The sequence below is a fragment of the Vespula vulgaris genome, chromosome 5, assembly GCF_905475345.1.
Source record: "Vespula vulgaris chromosome 5, iyVesVulg1.1, whole genome shotgun sequence".
NCBI classification, from domain to species: Eukaryota; Metazoa; Arthropoda; class Insecta; order Hymenoptera; family Vespidae; genus Vespula; species Vespula vulgaris.
In genome coordinates this window covers 1,006,099-1,019,934 of record NC_066590.1, presented here as the reverse complement: position 1 = coordinate 1,019,934, position 13,836 = coordinate 1,006,099, and the positions used below count along the sequence as shown (strand labels likewise).

The 13,836-nt window shown below is 38.6% G+C and overlaps 1 protein-coding gene across 10 annotated transcripts in view; it reads right to left on the bottom strand.

The window, feature by feature from the left end:
- Positions 1-13,836, bottom strand: part of LOC127063808 (E3 ubiquitin-protein ligase lubel) — a 75,261-nt gene that overhangs the window by 2,400 nt on the left and 59,025 nt on the right. Inside the window, exons 1-14 of one of the 10 annotated variants that reach the window (XM_050994033.1) lie at positions 13,409-13,779; positions 12,141-12,230; positions 11,563-11,985; positions 10,354-10,542; positions 10,032-10,262; positions 9,474-9,946; positions 8,202-9,391; positions 7,233-7,486; positions 6,978-7,073; positions 6,568-6,711; positions 5,840-6,202; positions 5,554-5,737; positions 3,898-5,385; positions 662-2,721 (exon numbers count right to left, since the gene is read on the bottom strand). In XM_050994033.1, the coding sequence (XP_050849990.1) occupies positions 662-2,721; positions 3,898-5,385; positions 5,554-5,737; positions 5,840-6,202; positions 6,568-6,711; positions 6,978-7,073; positions 7,233-7,486; positions 8,202-9,391; positions 9,474-9,946; positions 10,032-10,262; positions 10,354-10,542; positions 11,563-11,985; positions 12,141-12,230; positions 13,409-13,495 (7,272 nt within the window). In that variant the 5' untranslated portion in view covers positions 13,496-13,779. Of the gene's footprint in view, positions 1-661; positions 5,386-5,553; positions 5,738-5,839; positions 6,203-6,567; positions 6,712-6,977; positions 7,074-7,232; positions 7,487-8,201; positions 9,392-9,473; positions 9,947-10,031; positions 10,263-10,353; positions 10,543-11,562; positions 11,986-12,140; positions 12,231-12,344; positions 12,819-13,107; positions 13,377-13,408; positions 13,813-13,836 lie in introns of those variants that run through there. The other 9 variants (XM_050994034.1, XM_050994025.1, XM_050994031.1 and 6 more) reach the window with 9 other exon arrangements.

The window sequence follows — 13,836 nt, the reverse complement described above, 5'->3', positions numbered from 1 at the left end:
CTTTTTTTTTTTTTAGACATCGATCCATCTAAAATTAGTAATTAAATAAATTTTTAGAAATAATTGTTCAATGAACATGTTTGCGGAGTTACGTGATACGATGGAATGATAATAAGTAATAGAAAATGTAAGTAAATAGCGGAAGATTATTAATATTTTATCATGCAAAATATAGATGTTTGGCACCAACGTCTAGAAACGAGCTCCTTAATTTGTTTATTATGATTCAGAGAATAAAGTGGAATCTAATTTGAAAGCATGAACGAATACATTTAATGTCGTATGTGAGGATGTTTTTGTCAGATGCGTGTAATGCTTAGTATATATTTGATGAATAATGTTTATCTAACGCAATACCTTTATTCTTACAATATGTAAAGTGTTAGTTATTTGTTACAAGGAAAAATACTTACCCTTGATAAACTCTACCCTAAAAGATAGAGGATAGAGAGAGAGAGAGAGAGAGAGAGAGAGAGAGAGAGAGAGAGAAAGAGAGATTACTATTACTAAGTTATCATAATCAAAAGAGATAGGGGAAACTAAATCAGGCCACTCTCCGTTTAATTTTAATTAGCTCGAGCATGTTTGTAGACATTGGGCTATCAGCATCGTAGGATAATGAAGTAGTCAGGATATTTTTTTTTGTTTTCATTTTACTGACCTCCCTTTCCGTTTTGGGAGATCCCTCTCTTCTCGTAGCGTTGACATTTTCAACTTCATTACGTTTCCTTTCTGTTTTATCTTCACCCTCGAATCGACGAATACAACTGGCTACTAAAGAAAATCGTTTATTCTGCGTAACTCGTGGATCTTCCTTATCTTTTTTTCTCTTGTTTTTATCATTTGTCTCGACCTCTCGTAACACTCTAACGCTTTGTATCATTTTTACATCTTTCGTATTACCATCATGTAAATTTTTTTTTTCTAATTTTGCGATCTTACTCGTATTTTTCTTAAATATTTCATTGACTTTACTCTGTTCATTGACTCTACTATGTTTATTAACATCGTCGTTCACAGAGTTATTTTTCATTTTATTTTTCGATATTTTATTATTAGAATCTTTTGATATTTGTTTTTCTACCATCGTTTCTTCAAGATTCGATACGATCGACGAATCTTCCAGAGTTTTTATTTCAAGATCATTTTGAATAATTTCTATTTTGTCCATCTTGGTGATACTAATGTCAATGGACTCTTCCCCACCACATATTGCTTCTTCAAATATTTCATCGCTCAGAGACGACGAATCTTCATTTTCTGTATCGTCTTTTACATCTCTCTCGTCGGGTTTCAAATCTTCGTTCTCCTCTAATTCGTCAGACTCGTAATTTGACAATTCGGCTCTTATAGCCTGCAACGTCTTTTCTATTTGATCTTCAACGGTAAGCAGACTCTCGACAGAGTTACTTTTATCCGAGCTAGACTTAGGAACTTCTCTCATTAGCACGGTAAAATTTTCTGATTCCGAGGAACTATCGAAAACCGAACTTGATTCTTCGACGTCTGAAACCTCTTTTTCTTCTTCCTCTTCTTCTTCTTCTTCTTCTTCTTCTTCATCTTGTTCATCTTCTTCGTCATCGTGCTCCGAACTTGATTCGTCGTCATCACTGTTATTAGATCGTTCTACTTCAGTTTTGATTTCTAAAGTTTCTAAGTTGCTTTCTAATTTTTCTTTCTCCGTTCGACAATTAAATCCATCGTTATCATTGTCAACTTTTTTGTCATCGACCTTATCCGCCGTTCGATCGATCGTAATCGATTCTTTTTCTTTTTTAACGACGATTTCTTTTTCTTTTACGTTTTCTGAAATATTCGGTATCTTCGTAGCTTTCAGATTTGTCTTTAAAATGGTTTGTCTCGCAACAGGTAATCTCGTTGGCACAGATCCCAATATTATTTTATTTATTTTTACCGGTTTATCCTTCGATGCTGTAGCTTGTACGATTTTAGAAGACGTTTTGCATCGCGCAGTTAAAACAGGAATTTTCGAAATGAATTTGATTTTAGATTTGTTTTTATCGACACTCTGATCTCTTTCAGATTCTACTTTTTCGTTCTTAATATCCGTCGTTTTTTTCGATCGTTCAAAAGTCGATTCGATCGATCTTTGATCCATAGAGCTCGCAGATCTCTTTTCGTTATCGATCGTAGTTTTTATCGGTTTTATTGTATTCTCCGATTTTTTAACACGAACGTCTTCAATTTGTTCGATAGATCCTTTCGATCGCGTGTCTTCGATCTGTGTAATACTTTTCAAAGCGATCGGTTTCTTCATTATTTCAACAGCTGCGTTTCTCGCTTTCACGAGAGCGGTAGTTCTCGGAAGGACGTTAATTTTTGTCGAGACCTTCTTAGGTAGAAGCGTATTAGCTCTCTTTATGATCTTAACTGGCGATTTCCTTCTACTTACTTTTTTTACCGGCGATTTAGATCGTTCTTTAATAATATCTCCTCTCGTTAGTTTCATTGTACGAATTGGTTCAATTAAATTCGTTTCGATTTTATCAACGTCGCTAGATTTAATCTTCTTGGAAATGTTAACATTTAAATCGTCAATCGGTTTCTCGTTAATCTTATCAACAATTTTTTTTTTGGTTTCCAATACAGAATCAATTTTTTCTACTTCTTTGACCGGAGCGCAATCGTTTACAGCTATAATCGGAGATTCGGATATGTTTATTTCGATAATACCAGCCGAGATGTCATTAATATTCGATTCTAGAAAAATCCGAGGAGACGATTCGATAAAGTTCAAGTTTTCAAGAAACGATGATACTTCGTAAGAAAGTTTTTGATCGTCGATCGTTTCGCGAACCGTCTGTATGTCTTTTAATAACGGCGATAAAATAACTTCGCTAATAAATTCAACATTTTCCTCTTTCGATTCGCGCGATTTATCATCGATCTTCTCTATCGTTTTTATTTGTTCGATATCCGAAAGATTAGATGCATTTGATTTGATTTGATTTAAAGACGACAAATTGGATAAATTTTCTGATGCGTTATTATTCGAATCGAGATCTTTTGATTTTAATCGCGACGAAAATTCGGAGGATTCTTCGACGAATTTAGGATTGAAATTTAAAGAAGCCGCGTTAGATTTCGATCGATTAAGCGAATTAGAATCGACCGAATCTTTTAAAATATTACTCTGCAAATCTTTTTTATCAAATTCGAAAATGTCGATTAGATTTAATCGTTGATTGTCATTGGATATTTTCATTGGTGTCAATATCGGTACGTCGAGGATTAAATCATCTTTAAGTTCGATCAGATTACTAATTTCGTTAGAACGAGTGTCGTTACGAACAAATGGATCTAGACTATCCATTGATTCGTCATTAGTCGATGATGATTCTGCATCATTCTGTTTGTTATCAAACGTTAAGTCAATCATGGGGTTATGGGGTAATGCGAAATCATTGGAAGAGTTATTCGCTTCCTTTGAAAATGATTTTATGTTTATGGATTCATCGATCATTGATGTATTAATTAGATGCGATTGATCATTGGAATGTTCATTAATTATACGTGAAGTTACATTCGATAGTTCCTTATCCAGTTTCATCGGATCTCTATCTGTCTTATCATTGTTATCATTTTCATTATCATTATAATCATTATTACTTTCTACATGCGTTTTCTCCATCACTGGAAAATTATCTTGTAGATCTATCAATTCCGTATTCATGTTTTCATTATCTATCTCAACGATTTTAGAATGCATGTCCACGTATGTATCGATTATCGTTCGTGATTGAAAATCATGATTCAATGGTAGCTCGTAATGACGTGCATTTGTTAATGATACGTCCGAAGGGATTGCAGTTTTATCTGTTGTAGTATTCTGTCCTATGTTAGTTAGCGCAGTATTAGCTTCAGTTCGATCCGTACCTACCGCTCGGAAGTCCTTCTGTTGATCCGTCAAATCCTTCGGTTCGAATTTCACATTGACGTTATCCGGCTTCGATATATTTTTATTTTCATGTCCTTTATCAGGCACGACCCTAGATGGTTGTTCGATTTCTGTTTCTTCTTGAGCCCTATCGATCGTAGTACTTTCTTTATTTTCATCGATAGATTCAGAGATTGTATCCTTAACTTCGTTTTTATCTAATGCAGATATATCGATCGGTCGATCATTTACATTATTATTTTCTACCTCCTTTTCTCCGATCATTGACTCGGAATGAACAAGACGAGGAGTGGAGGCAGGGTTGGAATAATTTTCATCGATATCGTTTTCATTTACATCGGTATCGGTATCGATCGTCGTTAATTTAGGCGATAACATTTTCATAGCCGTTACGAAAGGTCCTATCATTTGTTCCGGCAAGGATCTAACAGCAGACATTAGCAACTCCATCGTCTTAGACTGGGGTACAGCGTTTACTTCTAAACCAAGCTCGTTTATGGAAGAACCTTCGTTCCTAAATAAATTTTCTACCTGAGACTTGTTTCGCTCGTTTACTTTTCTTGTTATCGTTCTATCCGTAGTGTCATTATGCATTTTCAGATCCGGTTGCTCGACTATATTTGTATCTTGTTGAAGGGAGGTCTCTTGAGAACTATTTTTTTTATCCTCTGGCAAAGTCTCGTTACGAAAGAGCCTTCTATCCTCCTTCTGCGTTATTTCATCTTCACCCATCGATACTTCATTCTCATTCGTTATTTCTTTATTCCCTTTCGTAACATCTTCATCATCGGATTTCTCCGTTACCGTAACAGTCTCAGAATTGAAATGTTTCTCATTCGTAACAATTGCATCGTACGAATTTACTGTCGCAATATCTTTGGAATTATTATTTCGATCGTCTTTATCACGAGTTTCTATTTTTTTCGACGATTCATCGATGCTAATTACTTCTTTTGTCCTATTTTCGTCAATCGATCGATCCTTTTCATTGATCTCCAATTGTTCCTCTATCGTTAATCCTGCATTATTTTCTATAATATTCGTATCGTCAATTTTTTGTTTGTTTTCTATTGATTCAGTTATACTACTCTCTAATCGATTATTCTTATCGTCCATAGTATTTTCTACTTTGTTCGTTTGTTCAATCTCTACATCGACCGTCTGATTCGAATGAATATTTTCTATCGATCTTGGCAATAGGGTTTCGTCGATCGTTGGATCTTCGCCGTTCGAGCTGCCGAGTAAATCAACCGAATTATTACCTCGAGTGTCGTTTAGAGGGTCTTTCTCGTATTCCCAATTATAAGTCATTTGTCTTAGTGCCGCCAGCTGTTTTCTAAAGTCGGTCTGCAATGCGACGAAATTGTCAATAATTGGTGACATTACCTGCTTCTTCGCCTCCGTATCCGATACAGTGGTAATCTGTTCGAGAATCCTTGTTGCACCACCAACTATACCAGCCGCATCTATTTACGTAGATAAATTTTGTTGCATTATGTTTTCTTATTGTTCTTACTCTGTCATGTTTTATTAAATATTTATATATTTCTTAATAATTATTTGTATAATTTACTTATGCATTTATAGTTCGATATACGTATGTCCTACTTATACGTAAGAATAAATTGACTGACCTCCTTGTGGTGCAGCACCATCATTTTCAACCCCGACCGGAGGACCCCAGATCCTCATTAAAAACGGCTTCAGTTGATTTTTCTGTAGCTCGAGTAAAGCGGCATCGACGATGCCATCGTTGTTATCGAGAGCTTTAACAACATCAGCCATTGTAAAATTGCCTTTTGTTAGAATTTCTGCGGTCTAGGAAGAAAAGAAAATGTCATGGAAGATTATTAAAAAATGATTCTATTGTTTATCATAATTCTATATATATATGCATACCTATGTATAAAAATATATTACCTTGTGCTGTCTACGTTGGGTAGCAATGGTGACAGCATTCCAAACGTCACCTTTGACCGACCTTAAAGCATCCTTCGCTTCGTTTACAGAAAGGACACCGATATTATTTTCTCTCTGTTCTTTCCCTTGGGTGCTTACCAAGATTTGAACAGCCTCGATCGAACGAGGCCATTGTGTCTTTAACCATTCTATTGGATTGGACGCACCCTGTGCTAAAGCCACCTGAACGTCGTCAGTCGAATATCCTTGTCTCTCTGCTTCTCGCAAGAGCTCGACGATTTCTAATCCTTGACGAGTCAACGTAGATACACCTTGAGTCGAGGTACTAGGACCTGCTTCGATGAATCTAGGCTGGCTAGGTTCCTATGCAATACAAATATCAAAAATCAATGAGAGATACGTTTGCTTTATTCAGTCGCAAGAAAAGCGATCAAGCTTAACACATGATGCTCCTGATTAAAACTAAAGCCTGTGAGTGTGTAATATATATATATATATATATATATATATATATATATATATATGTGTATGTATGTATGTATGTATATGTAGATATATATTAGAAAAATAATGAAAAAAAAGAAATAATTAAATCGTCATCCTGCCTACCTACGTTCACACCGAGGACACAAAGTTGTTAGAACTGTTGGGTTAAGAAAACTATGATTACTTTGCACAAAGAAAAAAATCCATCGCGTCAATTACTATAAAGCAAGTAGCTTGATTACCCTAGAGCGATAATAGAGATGAGCGGAGTCGATGGAATTTCTTCGAGTTCGATCTCTGCTCTGACTTGAAATCGCTTGCCGCAGATATTGTTCTTGTATCGTTCGTGGATACAGATCGGGACTGTTCGTAAATCTATTTGGTTCCTGGAACATATGCTCCGTATCGTTTTTTATTAAGACGAATAATGAGAATGAGATGAGATGAGATGAGTTTTTTTTCGACAACGTTGTAATCGTTAATAAACAACCTGACTTTGCGTTTATTAACTTTCATCCGTCCATTGTAACAAACTCTCGTAGGAAAGGAACAATTTTATACGCATGTATATTAAATTTATTCAATCATATAAGTCATTATAAATTCCAGATCGGGACGGATGAAAGTTGATATGGCTCTTATCTCCTCCTACCTCTGTCTCGCTATCCTCGTAAGACAAAAATCCTTTGGAAGTTGACATCGATCTACGAAGGGAACCACTACCTCCTCGTGGAAGAAAATCGTATGTCTGAAACATTTATTTCTTTCCCATCGAATAAACGTTCTCGTCAATTTTTTCTCGTTTTTTTTTTTTTATTTTTTTTTATTTTCTTTTCGATTAAATATTATACCACATTATCGTCGATAAACATATGTTAAGTGTTTATTTCTCGAACTTGTGGCTTACTTGGGTGGAAATACTTTGCGGTGGCGGAGACGTTCCGGTTGAAACTTTACGAGTTTCTTCGATCCTCTCATTGGATTTAGATAACGCAGGTCGTTTTACGAGTTCATCGATATCTTCAGGGTTAGTTCCTTTTGATAAGGATAATGTTAGTGTCGAGGATGTCAAAGTTCCTTCGTCTTTTCTCTCGGACGTAGTCGATGATTCGGCTAATTTAACGTCATGCATATCTGTCGAACTTTCTGCTAGGCTTATACCTGAAACCGAACAAGTGCATTTCCGATGAGAAAAACGACAAAATATTATCGTCTTATCTTATCGTTTTTATTTTCTTCGTCGTCTTTCTTTTTTAATTACTTGTTTATTGTAAGTGTTGTCGATATGAATAACATTGACGTAAGATTATACAATCGTGTGTGATCAATCAATCGATTCGACAAATTGTAAGGTTTACTTTTCTTTTCTCAATTGATTTATTCTATTTTTCTATTCTCATTTTATTATATTTCTTTTAATATATTTTTTTCTTGTTTGGAGTAAAGGTATATCCACAAGTCAAATGCGTATTCGTTCTTGAAAAGATTGTAACTTGAATGAATAATAATGAATTTCATAGATAAATCACATGGTGAAATTTCAAATACGCTTACGCATTTGACTTCCACGAAAGACGTGAGAAACAGTTTGCATGCTTCTTTATTATTCATTCAAGGATACACATATAGAGAAGAGGAACAATGATCGATGGTCTATTAGAAGAACGGTAAAAAAATATTTAGAAACATCTTGAAATCTCGCGAATCGAAAGAAAAAAATGGGGGCTGGTGTGTTTATGAAAACGAACGAACGGAAACTAACGGAAACGTACGAGAAAGAACGAGTCGGTTACGAAAAGAGGGTAACGTGTAAAATTTGTTCATCATTTGGGTAACTTGGTACCAAAAGAAAAGCTGATTTTTCGTCCGGTTCTACCTTTGTTCTTTGTCGATCCACTGTCACCACTTTCTTCGCTATTCGAGATTTTCAAAAGATTTGTTTTCTTCTCCAAATCGGGATTAGGATCCTCGGTAGAACCCGACACTTGTTTGTTATCGTTATCGATTGTTTGAATATCTTCTATGTTGGTATCGGCATCATCCGTCTCGTTCGAAGGTAGGGCACTGCTTCTGGTTTTGCAGCAGATTACGCAAACGCGTTCGGTGATTTTGTTTATGAAAGTGCAATGCTCGCAGGACCACTCGTCAGCTGGTAATTCGATCGTACCTTTTTTATTCGTAGGAGAATTTTTCTTTAACGCGTTTACTGTTTCTTTCGATCCTTTGACCGACTCATTGCTGTCTTCCACGTTCGTTTTCTTCTCTTTGATTTGAATGGATTCGTTAGTTCGAGATATTTGAGAGTCCCGATCTACGCTCGATTCTTTCTTATTCCTCGCTAGGATCCTTTCGTCGTCCTCCTTCGTTCGCGACATTTCGCGCGAAGACAATCTTTTAAAGTTTTGATTCGTATCCGTTTCGATGGAAGACCTTCTAGAGCTGCGCTGTACCGAAGCTCGTTCAGCCTGATCCAACGAGTCCTCTCTCTTAAAGGACGATATTCTCTTGGACGAGATATTATTTTGGTCCTGAATACGCTGTTCCCTTTTTCGCAGTTCTTCGACGTCCGTCGTGGCGTTTCGTATAGAACGCGACGAAAGACGTTCCGACTCGTTTTCCGTTTCTCTTTTCAAGGTCGAATCACGAGAATCCAGAGCTTGTCTTTGCGACTCTGCCAAAGTCATTCTCGAAGCTCTCTGCGAGATGGATCTCCTCGGATCGTCTTCGTTTCTCAAAGAGTGTCTCTTCGACGAAAGGATTTCGTCGTCGTATAACGTCGAACGTTTCTCCGTTCGTTCGAAATGATCGTCGGAGGAACTGGTGATCCTTGTTCTAGCTGTTGGATTAGATTTTCGATCGGACAGTTCCTCGTCGGTACTTTTACGTCGTCGTCGTTCGCGTCGCTGATCATGGTAAGTTCCATTTTCGATGTTCCGAAGACGAGAATCGATCGTGTTCCTTCGAGAGTCCTCGTAACCTCTCGAGGACATCGAGTACCGTCTGGTTGATTGATTTTCAGACCATTGTTCCTCCGTGCTGGTCATCCTATCCTCCGACGTTAGTCTCCTAGAAAATCGAACTCATGAATAACGATACTCTTGGGAATGTACGATCGTTAGAATACGAAGCAAACGTATAGACTACTTACTCTCGACGAGGTCGAGACAGTAAAGTCCTAGAACCATCGTTATCTTGATAACTTCTCTGTCTGATACTTCTTGGAACGCTACCTCGTCTGATACTTCTCGATCCTCGAGAAAGTCTATCGTCGAAGTCAGATTCCTCGGAATCTTCGGAGCTAGCGTCCGAAGGCGATCCAGGGGATATTCTCGATCTCGATCTCGAGACGATAGACTTTCTTGATTTTATACTTGGAGATGGCGAGGGTGCCCTGGACCTTCTGCTCGACTTTAAACTCCTCGCTGGACTGTGCGGTCTCGACAGAGTTCCCGGATAATGCGGTGGTAACATTTGAGACGGATGATATCCCATGGGGTATGCCCATAAAGGTGGATGATTTAAACTCAAGGTCGAAGCACTCATCGACGCGTCCCAGGGATTGTTCGGCGAGTACCACATCATTGGCATTCCACCGGGACCTAACTGTGCCATCGATTGAGCCTGAACACAAGCAAGCGTCGACAAGTTTCTTTTGATTATAAAATCCGTTATTTTACGTATATTCTCTATCCTACGGATTACCTACCTGATGCATTCCGAGATTCCACATGTGCGGTGCCGAGAGATCGCACACGCTGGTCGATTGTATTATAGATCTGGGAGGTGGTGGAGGTGGTAAAGGCGGCGTCGCTTTAGAACTCCCTATGCTAACTGGCCTGGGACTTGCGGTTTCTCTCGACGAAGCATCGGATGGTGTACGTCTTCGTCGATTTGCATCTTGGGCTCTCATTGCTTCCTGATATCTCCTGTATCTTTCCTGAAACATCAGAATTACTCTCAAGTTCTACGATTACGAGTTCTCCAATGTCGAAACCAAAAAGATATCGATGAATAGAGTAAAAGCATACCTGTAAGGTAGACATCTTGTCGGTACTCGATCCCGATCCTTCGATCGTGGTGTTGATCTTCGATCCTTGAAAATTTGTCTCCCTAGTCGTCGACGATGATCCACTAGCGTTGGAAACATCACGCTTCGTACTTCCCGGTTTCTCGATCAATGATCGATTCGTACCTCCTTGATTCTGCGTGAGTTTGGCCTAAGCGCGAAACTTTAGCTTACACGTTGGATTTAGATATCACATTTTGACATTCGGAATACCGTTCGGTTTTTACATAGGTATATTTTGTCGAATACATAAATTGGCTTCGTGGATACGCATAGAAGGATTTACGAAACGAAATGCCGACTCCTAAACGTGACTGTTTGTATGCTACATACGCTGTAAGTGAATTCTTTTTTCTTTCTTTTTTTTTTTTTTAAGCGATACAAGCCGATGGTAGATGCTGTAAAGAATTCAAACGTAGGTAGGTAGGTAGGTACGTATAAATCCTATGTTTCTGCGTGTAATCTCGTCCTGCAGGAAGATCAGGAATGGGAAGGTACCAGTAACGGTACGGAAAAGATTACGAATGGTATATGAAAAATGATCGTGTTACCGTTCTAACCCTAACCTGCCATATTCACTGTTTCAACGAAGCAAGAATATCTCCGTTGTTTTTTGATTATTAACTATGATGACTTTGCCGGAGGTCTTTTCCACGCCGTTACCTTCAAACGGAAATTGTGATAGAGAAAGAGAGAGAGAGAGAGAGAGAGAGAGAGAGAGAGAACGGGTTCAGTGAATACGGCAGACGTTTTTTTCGGTAACATGGTGTATTAGAAAACAATACGAGGGTGTTACAATAAAATCTGTAAAACAATTCAACGGTAATAAAATATTGAAGGGTAAACAATCTTCGTTGCCTCGGTGTGACGTTTGTAGTGACAATGAATCATCAACGTGAACGTTCGTTAAATAATACGAGTATAAATATTATGTATTAAGATCCGTCGTTATAATTAAGGTATCTGCAGATCCGGAAAGGGAATATCGAAGAGAGAAAAAGTGAGTGAGTGAGTGAGTGAGTGAGTGAGTGAGTGAGTGAGTGAGCGAGTAAGAGAGAGAGAGAGAGAGAGAGAGAGAAATAGGGTACATAACCAACGAAAGAAAAGTTATCGTGTTTTAGGAGATGTTCTTGTAATAGGATATCAGGAATTAGGATAGGATGCAGCCTACCTGAGAGCTCTTGCGATTTCTTCTCGGTGGTGGTACAGGAGGTGGACCAGCTAGATTTTCACCTTTTGGTGGCAAAGGTGGTCTGTTCTTTGCTGCAGTTTCAGTCACGATCCTCCGTCTAACGTGAGCTTTTCTCTTGGGATGTTTATGATTCATGTCGTCACACGCTTCGCAATAATTCTCTTTGCAGGTGTCGCATCGTGCAAAGACGTTCTCGGTGCCGCAAAGGGCACATTTGCTGTGTTTGGTAATGGATGGTAGGTCGGTCGACATTGGTGTCGTTTTCTGGGGTGTTCCTCGGATCGGGAATTCGATGATCTCGTAGTCTGGGTCACCACAGTCTCCGGAGAGCGACGGTGGTGGTACCTTCGGTGGGGTTGGTATTCGTTCCTTCCGCTCCTCTGCATCCTTCTGCTGTTGCGCCTTTTATACAACATTTTTGTTTTATTCTTAATTCGACAAATTTTCTTTCAAAGCTATTGTCCAACGTTACTTGTCAATGTCAAATCATTGTCAGATCGTAAACTTCTTTATTTTGATATTAATAATCGGTTATGTAAAAGTACATTAGAACGTACCAATACCCAGTGAGGCATGGTCCGTGCCATACGCAATCGAGTAGATGGATTCGAAATGGCCATGGGCCGCCATTTTTCAGCTCCCGGATTCTGCAAAGTCGTTAGAAGAAGAAAACGTATAATGAATTAATCCTTGTAAAAGAAGCTTCTTTTATTCTTCGCAAATAGAATAAATCTGGGTATCCTTTGATCGTTTTTATTTACGGGGGCATTGACGAAAAATCTCTGTTCCGCGTCCAAAAATAAAGCGAAATGTCGTCATCTCGCAACACAACATTCCTCGACATATTCTGGGACACGTGTTATATGAATGGGCGTCGATAGTCCAGTAGAAATATTCCAAGTAAATAAATAACCATGATATTCCGACATTTTCGTTCTGCGATCACGTTAGTCTTAAAGGCTGTAAGATAAATGTGAATTAGATTCTCGAATTAGATGGTATCTTTAGAACGCGTTTACTCCTTCTCTTCCCTTTCTACGTGGCTATCTCTTTTGTTCCCCGCAGTACTGTTTTGGACGGCCAAACAAATTTTCCCGGGCCAAACGGCATAGATACAATGTTCTAGAAAATCTTAGCTTTTTATTACTCTTCTATAATATTTTTACTCGTCTAATCGTTCGACATAACTCGAACGTCATTCTCTTGTCTAATACTTGTAAAACTGTGCAGCATGGAACACACATTGTTGTGTTCTGACTCATCGTACCGATTAGCAACGAAGGGAAGGAAGAAGAAGAAGAAGAAGAAGAAGAAGAAGAAGAAGAAATCGTTGACGAGAATTGTTCCTCGATGAAATCGCTAAAGCCCGAGCAAATTGGAGATCTTCCAAATTCTAGATAGACATACGAATTCCGTCAATCTCGAGCCATTCCCGATGAAAATGAAATTTCGACGTTAAAAACACGCACGACGGACCTATCAACTGCTAGCCTATTTATCTTTTTTCTTTCTTTTTTCCCTCACGTATCATCGTGAAAAATGCGAGCGGAGGCCAGGCAGCTTGGCGTTGAATCTCTCTCTCTCTCTCTCTCTCTCTTTTTCCTTCGGCACGATGCACTGTACGAAAATAGAGCAGAGTCGCTCTATTCTCGCGTATATTTACATGAACTTTCTTGGAAACACGACGACGATACGCATAGATTTTTTTACGCGATAATCACATCGAAGTAGACACAATAAATAATTGACGAAGCAAATGATCGATCGATCGATCGATATATCGAGAGAACTCACTAACTGAAGAATCAAAGAGTTCCACACTCACGTTCATGTGTAGCTCGCGGAGTCGGGTACCTCCGGTTTTTCCTCGGGAACTGGCCGACGCGCTACTGATCTTCTTGCCGCTATTCATTGCCTACGAGGACCCGTTGCATTACCAGCGCCGAAATCTATTTCAGTAACGTGGTTGCTGGACCGATGCCATCCTTTCTACCGGAGTCTCCCCGTTCGCGTAAATATATCACGATGCCTCGCACTCGAACAAGACGTTTCGGAGTCTCTCTATTTTTTTTCTTCCTTCTTCTCCTCCTTCTCCTCCTCTTCTTCTTTTTCTTTTTCTTCTTCAAAATTGGAGACACGTCTCCCTGAAGCTCGAGGGTGAACGATCGGCTTTTCCTCGAACTCGGTTCAAATTTCTCGCCAATGCTTCCAAAGACTTTCTCTCGCCACTATTAATTCTAATTGCATAATTAA